This window comes from Battus philenor, unplaced genomic scaffold (assembly GCF_028537555.1).
Source record: "Battus philenor isolate CCGP_79_NKW_IND1 unplaced genomic scaffold, ilBatPhil1.0.hap1 SCAF_9, whole genome shotgun sequence".
NCBI lineage: Eukaryota > Metazoa > Arthropoda > Insecta > Lepidoptera > Papilionidae > Battus > Battus philenor.
The window spans coordinates 2,255,674-2,265,483 of NW_027181759.1; the positions used below are offsets into that span (position 1 = coordinate 2,255,674).

General features: G+C 32.7%; 1 protein-coding gene across 1 annotated transcript in view; it reads left to right on the plus strand.

Annotated features, from left to right (window-relative positions):
- LOC137932272 (monocarboxylate transporter 14-like) overlaps positions 1-9,114 on the plus strand; it is a 40,089-nt gene extending 30,975 nt beyond the window's left edge. The window contains exons 2-5 of the mRNA XM_068775875.1: positions 3,485-5,601; positions 6,745-6,966; positions 7,538-7,847; positions 8,390-9,114. Of these exons, the coding sequence (XP_068631976.1) occupies positions 3,898-5,601; positions 6,745-6,966; positions 7,538-7,847; positions 8,390-8,580 (2,427 nt within the window). The 5' untranslated portion in view covers positions 3,485-3,897 and the 3' untranslated portion in view covers positions 8,581-9,114. The remainder of the gene's footprint in view (positions 1-3,484; positions 5,602-6,744; positions 6,967-7,537; positions 7,848-8,389) is intronic.
- Positions 9,115-9,810: the final 696 nt, after the last annotated feature.

The following is a 9,810-nucleotide window of genomic DNA, read 5'->3' on the forward strand; positions in this document are numbered from 1 at the left end:
CAGATAGATGTTAATACGCAACAGTTGTTATTTAATCTGTGGTATGTATTTAAATTTTATACAGTATTGCCATAATAAAATTATGCCAGTTTTTGTACACAAGGCGATTTGTAATAGATTAAAAAGCTTTCAATGAGATAATGTATATCTCCTTTGCTTTCTACCCACAAAATATATATAACGTAATAATAATATACTAATAAAAAGTGTTTTAAAATTCGAATTTCAATATTTTTGATATAAAAATTATAGCAAACATATTTATGAGTGATCACTTAGGATGTGTTCATAAATAAATGTAAAAATTTAAATCTTTTTGTCGTCTAATGGTCATTTACTCCTTTATTTCTAAACACGCTGTATAAAATTATGACTCTGTTATATGTCACATTCTTTTTTTTTTATAAGAATACGACTGGCCAATAACTTCAGACTGTACAAAGTCTATGCAGACAGATGGTAAACAATAATTAAAGTGAATGTGTATTTTTGCTATATTATAATTACGTATTTGTTATATCGGAAACCATTGATTTTTGGAAAGGATACCATACAATATTTCACAGCAAATGAACTATAAATTCACCTCCCGTTGTTATACACCTATTTCAAATCATCCTGTACATTAGCCGCTAAATTGAACAATGTGTATGCTGCGTTTTGGTTGAATGATGGGGCTATAGTTAGTAAAATGGGGGGTGTGTAATGATAGACTGTATTTTATGTTACAATTTTTTTTCTGCCATCGAGAAGTCTTTATTACTATAATATGAAAAATATGAGCTGATTATACATATTTTATTTACATTAGTGTAATATCAACATCTAAAGCGGTTCCCAAAGAATAAACAAATCGACAATACCAAAGTATCGCATGTTGTGTACGTTGCTAATTGTAAAACATTTAAGTCAGCTCTGGAAAAAACCGATGCAAAGAATCGAATGCATGACACATTCAATGTTTTAATCTTTTCCTTTACGCACAATGCAAATAAAACTTTAACTCTATAGGCATATAATTCATTTTAATATAAACGCTTACATAATCATTTTTACCCGTTTCTTTTTTCAAATTGAAGATACAAATGCGTCGTTAGCGTTGTTTTATATTTATTAATTTGAATTTGAATTTTTTATCTATGACAGATTTTGTTTTGTTTTTTTTTTTTTTTTAATTTAATAAATCGAATTAGTATCTTATCAAAAAAGACGTAATAAATAAATAAAAATGTTTTGGTTAATGTATTAAAGTGAATGTGATATAGAATCGTAGGTACATACATGCCACTAAGGAAAGGTCGCATATTAAACAATCAGAGACTTGTGAGAAGTAATTATTGTAAATACGAGTTGTGAGTTGAGTTAAAACAGAATGTAATTCATATATTAAGTAAATTATTATTATCAAATAATATAATTTGAAAATAAATCAGAATTTAATAACAATCATTTTGTTTATTTTTTTATAAACTCTAGCTGATCTGGCAATTTCGTTCCAGATTACCGTTGATGAATGAACAGATTTCGAATTTTCAAATTTACAAAAAAATTAAATTATTTCTAAATATGGCCTTACCTGACAATTTTTAAAGTAAATACTTATCCTATTACAGACGTAAAGAAACTCAAAACAAGTTAAGCATAAAAATTTGTCTAAATGTTCTTGAGTTAAAAATGGTGAACTAATAAGACCAGTTTTATTTTATTTATTAAGGTCTGCCAACAAAATTGACAATATTATATATAAATACTAAAAAGTAAAAAAATACAATACAAATTGCAATTTTAATGATGGGCTACCACAATATGCGCCAAATTAAAGAAAATTAATTTCGAATGTAAAAATCAGATCTACAATAAATATATACAGTTGTCAAAATATATTATCGATTTTCATATAGATAAACTATTATTACCGAAGCAATGTATGTATATATAAGTCAATATTGTACGAAAATCTAAAATCTAATTACAGTAATTGTAATTTTTTTCCTTATAAACTTCTATTCGTGTTTCATGTTAAATCGCACCGTTCTATGAAATGGAAAGTTCCAGACGTCAAAACTTGAATGAAGTCTAAGAATGAAAGAGACGGCCATATTTTAATGTTTGTTCACAAGTTCTTCGCGAAGCTGCGGGGCCATTGACCTAAGAGTCAAGGCCATCGAATCTAGGCGACCGCGTCTCCGGCATATCCTTCATTGATGTTGACAATATTCCTTATAAATAAACGTTATTACTTTTAATCATCAGTCGTACTGATAAAACCTGATATAAAAACTAGTTTCATTATTTATTAGTAAACTAAACACCTGTACTATTTTATTAAATCGTCTTTGGTGACGAATATCTTCTACCTTTATTGTGACATTACTTTAACTTACATGTCAGTATTTGAAAAGTTTGTATAAACGCCATCTAGCGGCGATAAACTAAACTATTAGGTGAAATAGTACCCAGTGAATTTGGTTTAAGAATAACAAATGTTGTTATTGTGTAAACGCCCGGCTAGACATAGTTTCCAACTATTGTTGTGGACAGACTACCATTAAAGGATATAGGTCGCTTCATCGCGGTACTATTGGAAATCAATGGGAGATGACTCTATACCCAGCAGTAGACATCTTACGGCTGAAATAACCATGATGATAATATGTAAATACAAGCATATTTGTGAATCGAAAGTCGAGAAAAGTACAAAATCTAATTTGTAACTTAAATTTTTTAGCATAAATTGATGGCATTTATTTTCAAATGCATTTAAACTATCTTAATATGTTATGTCCATTTGTACATATTGTTATCCACATAGGATTCTTAAAAGTGACAACAGTGATAGGCACATGATAATTTCAAGAGATAAAAATAAACTCGTAACGCCTTAATTTCGTCTTCATTAAGTTAATAAATCCTTTATGGGTCTAAGTGTACAGATATATAATATAGCTCCACAGGATATCTTAGACCTTCCGTTTCTTAGTTCTAACTCTAAAATAAATCTTCTATTAAATATTTCATTCAAGAATTTTGAGTTGGTCGAAATGTGTAGAACTTTGGTTGACTCATTCACATGATTGATATAATAATGTACACGTGAAAACTTGTTAAATTTGATATAAAATAGAACTGTTAAGTAGGCTGGCTTTTCTCGACACATCAGCATTCTAAGCCGGTGGTATTTTACTATATATTTTGTTAAAATAATCGACGATTTAACTCGCATGTAAATGCCTACTCGAATAAAGAAATTTTTGAATTTGAAGAACATAAAACTATCAGATTGAAGTCTAATATTAGCATCGTTTATCTAAAAAGCTATGTGCGTTCTTCTGATCTGAGAAGAGCTCACAACAAACACAGACGGGTTTTTAGTCACCTTTACATCATTATCAGCGTAGTAGAGTAGTTTATTCTATATTATTATTATTATTTGATACACTATAATTGGATGTAATTTTAAATTAATATATATTTTTTGTTGCAGCTGTTTACCCCGTTTGCAGCAGTTGAAATGTTGCCAGCATCAAAACTTTAATTCCTTATGTCAAGACGGTACAAGGCGTTTTTAACTAAAACGTACTGTAACTTGGAAAGTGTGTTTTTCAAAGGAGGAGAATCGAGGACTAGCCGGTCCTTGATGAACCCGACAACCCACAACCCTTGCGCTCGTACACTTTGCATCTCAAAGAAACCCTGTCGCTACTCAGCCAGAGATCCTAGATTAAGACACTGGTCGAGAGAGCTAATCGTATCCTCAACATAGAAGGATACATCCATTTTGGATTTTAAAATCCAAAATCGGCGTTCGCTTACGTCCTCAGAAGCCGGGACGTAGAGAAACCAGTAGTACAAAAAGTACTTAGGTTCGTACATACAACAGGCTCGGTTGGAAAACTAATGGAATCTCCAACAGCCTACGCAAATGGAATCCAAGGCAAAGAGAAAGTGTTCAAAAATGAACATAAAGTACCGTCTGAAGAGGAGAAGACTACGTCGCCTCTGCTCATAAAGACGAATGACGTTAAGTTCATTGATTCCGTGACCGAAGAAAACAATAGAGCGAACAATTTGAAATCGTCCAGAAATGATTTGAATACAGTGAACTCTATGAAAACGGATGAAAATGAAGAAAGTAAATCAAACCAGCTATCTGTAAGTTATTGTAAAGATGACAATGATGATGACAATAAATCGACTAACGAAGGAGTCAAGTTTTTGGGGTTGGGAGATGCAGATAGTATATGCTCCAGTAAGCCGTCAGCAGATCAGCCCCCGGAGATCCCGGACGGAGGTTGGGGTTGGGTTGTCGTGGCGTCATCCTTTCTCATCGCGACTGTCGCTGATGGACTGGCGTTTTCTTATGGCTTGATGCATAATGAATTTGTCGGGTACTTCGGGAAAAGCGAAGCGAAAACTTCACTGATAGGAAGTTTGTTTATTTCTGTTCCACTCATAGCTGGACCTATAATGAGTGCTCTTGTGGATAGATACGGATGTCGGAGCATGACAATCGTTGGTGGCGTGATTTCTACTATAGGCTTCGTGGCGGCTGCTTTCTGTAACTCTGTGGAAGCGTTGTATGTAACATATGGTATTATTGCTGGTTTAGGAATGGGTCTATTGTATGTTACCGCTGTAGTGTCTATAGCGTATTGGTTTGAGAAGCGTAGAAACTTAGCAGTGGGTTTAGGCTCATGCGGAGTTGGTTTTGGTACTTTCATCTACTCTCCTTTAACTACATATTTGTTGGAAGACTTCGGATGGAGAGGAGCGCTTTTACTCCTCGCTGGGACAGTACTTAACGTATGCGTTTGCGGTGCCGTTATGAGAGACCCTGAATGGTTAATATTAGAGCAGAAAAAACAAAGACAGCTGAGTAAATCTAAACGGTCATCTAGTTCCATGTCCGTGTCAGCGAAATCAGGCGGCGGTGAATCTGTTTACCCTGGTGTGGAAGAACTAAAGACGTTGATGAAAAGCGGGGAAACCCCTGAATATATTCTCACAACTTTAGTTACATCCATAGCTCAATCAGAAAGTCTGGAAGCTGCGACTAAAATGAACGCAGATCTAACTCAGCAGAATAAAGTCAGTTCTGTTATAAATCTACCCACATTTTTAAGACAAAGCGAAAAAGTACCAGCTGAAGTACTAGATCAGTTAATTGCAAACAAACGTCTGTACAATATAATACTTACGAATTATCCGTCATTACTAGCTTTAAGGAGTAACTCTGAACAAAAGCTCGCTATAGAACCAATGCCGCCGAAAGTCAAACCGGTAACTATGTCGGTGAAACTAAAACTGAACAAGAAGGAAAAGAAGACGTTTGAGAATAAACTAGATCATGTACGGGAGCAACTTCTGCAACCGATTCCGGAGAACAAACCTGCTGCGGTAGCGCCTAGGAACGACCGTCAGGATTGGTTCATGAGACAGTTGCAGACAAACCACCACTATCTCCGAGATATACGAGTGCATCGAAACTCGATTATGCATCGCGGTGCAATGATGAACATTGCAAAGTATAAACTTCGTGCATCCTCGTGTCCGGATATTTATAGAAATTCAATGTGGTCGATGGAAGACCAGGAAGAAAAGGTAATTCATTCCCTCATATTTTTGTAAATTATATTTACTCATTTAAAATATTAACTCGCGGACTTATCATGGCCCCATGGATTGGCAAGTTGAAGTGGTAAGGAGCAGTCCACAGAGCACGCAGACCAGATGGCCGCAGGAGTCTTAAGATTGAAGATGAACTAAAGACCGCGAACTGGAAAGCGTAAAATACCACGCCTACCAGAAATGCTAGAAATTCGCTCTGCTTCCATCTGGTCTTATTGGTACGTTCTAGTGCTAAAATTATGACGATGATCCTACAGAGGTTGTCCTGTCTTAACTTACGGCCTACACATGCCATTGACTAATTGGATAGTATTAAATTAGAAAACCAAATTCACATTGACAATTTGAAAGGCTGCTGTGATCAAAAAGTAGGAGAATTTATTTATAAAATATTAAGTCGTTATTTATTCCAAATCAATTGCGTACCCTTAAAAGTGATATTGCATTTTTGCCAATGCCTTTTCCAGTGCTGAAACAGGGGGAATAGTCTTCCGGTATAGCCTTCACGAACTTCTTCGATTCGGTTTTTATCTCCTCAATCGTGTTAAAACGGCATCGCCGCATTGGCCTTTTGATTGCTGAATACTCAGACTGAAACGTTATGAGTCGAGTTTTTGACGCTTTTTTTTAAATAATTGAGCGATTTTGGCAGCAATCCAGACTTGATGAATTTGAAACACAAAACACTTTCAAAATAATTTGCACTGGGCCAAATGATATACCAACTTTTGAAATACAGACGCTTGACAAATACTCGTATAAAAGACAATCCTACCAACCTAAGAAAAAAATTACCTGCGTTTCTAATGCCCGTAGTTTTAAATGACAATTTCACCTTGCTTTTTGATCAGATTATATCCTTCAAGTATTGACGTGTATTTTGTAATAAATTACCCAATTGTTCAAGGGAATGGGTAACAACTATGTCACTATATTCTAGTCGCGAATACATTAAAGAAATAGAAATTGTTTAAAATAAATTCCTTTTATGTAAATTCTATCATCAATAAGTGTCAAGTCAAATTATTATGAAATGCAATATAAAATAACTAAACACTGTCATCCAAAGAGAAATACAAAATATGAAAAAAATATTTCATTTTGTTTTTTTTTCAGACATGGGGCAAACGTTTCCTGTCGTTATTAAATAAAACATTTGACTTCAACATGTTTACGGAGTTTCACTTTTTGATGATGAACATCTCCACGCTGGTGCTGTTCATATGGTTCATCGTCCCGTATTTCTACATTGCCAACTTTATGACTATGAATGGATTTTCGGAGACCCAAGGATCCCTAATGCTGAGCATATTTGGTGTTGCCACCATCGTTGGCATTGTGAGTATCAGAAATTACAGATAATAAAATAAAATAGTTTATAGCTCTAAAAGCTTTGAGTGAATGTATAGTTCATTTGCTGTCAATTGATTTATGGTACACCCTATGCAAAAATACATTTCAGAAATAGTAAATAACGCAATAATAATATTGTAATAAAAAGGCATTTTTAAAATTCTAATTACTACGTATTCAATTTAATAAAATTTAATATCTGTCACAACGAACTTTGCAGTCAGTAGTTATTGGCCTATCGCATTACAATAGAAAAAAAACAAATTAATGTAACGTATTTCAAAATGGCCAGTTTATATAGGATAATTGTAAATTAGTGTAAAACTGTATTCATTCTTTTTTTTCGTTAAAATAATGAGTATTATTATCAGGCATATTTCTTGCTTATAACAGACAGTTTGAAAACCACAGATTAAATAAAAAAAGTCAAACATGATTTTAGTATCTTAACCACACAAGACAAACGCGACACACCTTTGTAAACTTTGATTATGTCAATTACAGTAATCTCATGGCTTTCGTGTTGATATTTAATTTATTTCATATATACTTTCAGGTTGGCCTTGGCTGGATGGGTGACTTGCCTTGGGTGAACGTTACAAAAACGTATGCCTTGTGCCTTATCATCTGCGGTGTTACGATCCTGCTGTTTCCTATTATAATCAGAGTGACCGATGCCAATGAAATGTATAGTTTCTATTTACTTGCTTTGAACGCTATCGTATTTGGGTTGACGTTTTCCAGTTCATATTCATACACGCCTAGTATCCTGGTAGAATTGATTGCTCTCGAACGATTCACAATGGCGTATGGACTGGTGTTGCTATGTCAAGGTTTGGGTCATCTCATAGGGCCACCCATGGCAGGTTAGTATTTTTTTTTTAATTAAACAACTTTGTTAAATTTTATCGCCTCCTATAAATAAAAAAAAAACATTTTTTTTTCATAATGGGTGGATACCCTGTCGGAGTTAATATATAGTCTGTAGCAGTCCAATACAAAAAAATGGCAGGTCTTTATGGTCACTATATTCATTGATTTAATGTCATAATAAAAAAAATTCCGTATAAAAATAAGCTTTATAATGTAATAATTTTAAATGGTATACAATATTCGTTTCAATTAACGTTAACTCGCCTTTTTAGTTTCGATTGACGTTAAATGTTTGACAGTTAGGAACACGTGTTTTAATTTACTTTGCATAGAAGTATAGTTTTTGATACTTTCTTTTTTACATTCTCTTTTTAAAAACCTTCATCATATTTTAACGAAACTGTGGAAAAAAGCTGCATTGAGTCCTTAAATTTTTTTAAAATTAAATAATAATAATTTTAATTAAATTTTTCTTAAATAAATAATTCTGTTAGCAATAAAGGGAAGAGTATTAAAAATGTATAATTATTTTCAGGTGCTCTGAAAGATAGAACAGGATATTGGGATGCGGCGTTCTATGTTGCCGGTATATGGGTGGTTGTCTCTGGTTTACTAGTGAGTGTAATACCGTACACAAGAAACTTCCGTATCTGTGGTAATGCGCCTCTGGCAAAAGATGTCGCTGGTGAGCCCGAGCCAGGAGTCAAGATAATTATAGCCCATTAAACAGTTATAATAGATTTAAGATTTTTCAGGCGTTTTTGACAGTTTTAGATTAGGTTTAATATTTCGATTTTAATATTTTGTGTGAAAGTTGTTTTACTTAATTAGGAAGATAGATAGTATTTTAAATGTAGGTTTTGATAGCTATTAATTGAATTATTTATTTACGTATTTTGCGCGTAGCAAGTATTGTAATTGACTATTCAGAATTTTTATTATATAATTTTAATGATTAAGAACTTTAAAGATTAAAGTAATGGTATTTTCTGTGTTGATTATCAAAATAAATTAGTAAAAATTATCTTTGTGACGTCATCATGTGTAATGGAATAAAAGTCATTAAAAATTGTGTGAATCAAAATTACTAAATTCTTGCCAGGTATATTCAAATGTTTTTTATGATAATGCGTGATGGATTTTATAGTATTCATAGATTAAGTTCATCGAATCTACTTAGGTTTATGATATTTTTGTTTTATTTTTTAATGTCTCCGTGTACTTCCTTTATTGACTAATTAAAATACAATGAATAATGTACTCCGTGTTTTTTTATAACCTTTATTTTTAATGTGGTCATTATCACAGAGGATACAATTTTGATATTTGCTAACGTAGATCACGAAGATAGCAACTAAGTTATGTAAACATATATTTACATTCCTGATTAAAATGCGATAAAATACCACAACTGAGCAACATTTTGCCGCATTGCATACATTACAATAAAATTGTACAATATACATGTCATTAAAATACATAGTAGAAATATCATTAATTTATAATCTGTTTTTCTAGAAAATTGTATAGTTAAAAGAGATTTTGCTTATGATTTAGCATATTGTCGAAAATTGTAACACTTCGTAGATTATAATTAAAAAAGAATAGCTTTTGTTATTTCAAATTATATTTATTTACATCAAAATCTCTCAATAGTATTAATAACATACTTATAATTTTTGTTACATACTAAAGTTCAAAGTTTGTCTAATATTGACAATGACAGTATACGCAAATTGAGAGCAAAACACTAAAGGCCTCCATATCTAAATTTTTAATACATAAGCCCAAGACTAATAAATTTTCCACCGGCGAGTGAACACTCAATGCATAGTATAGGAACAAGTGCCCCTGAGCGGACCTCGACTTGGTCTATTACTCAATATTAGTTTATCATTCCGACTCCAGAATCTTAGCAGGATTAGATTCTACATTTTATTTCTTTAGAAAGATCTT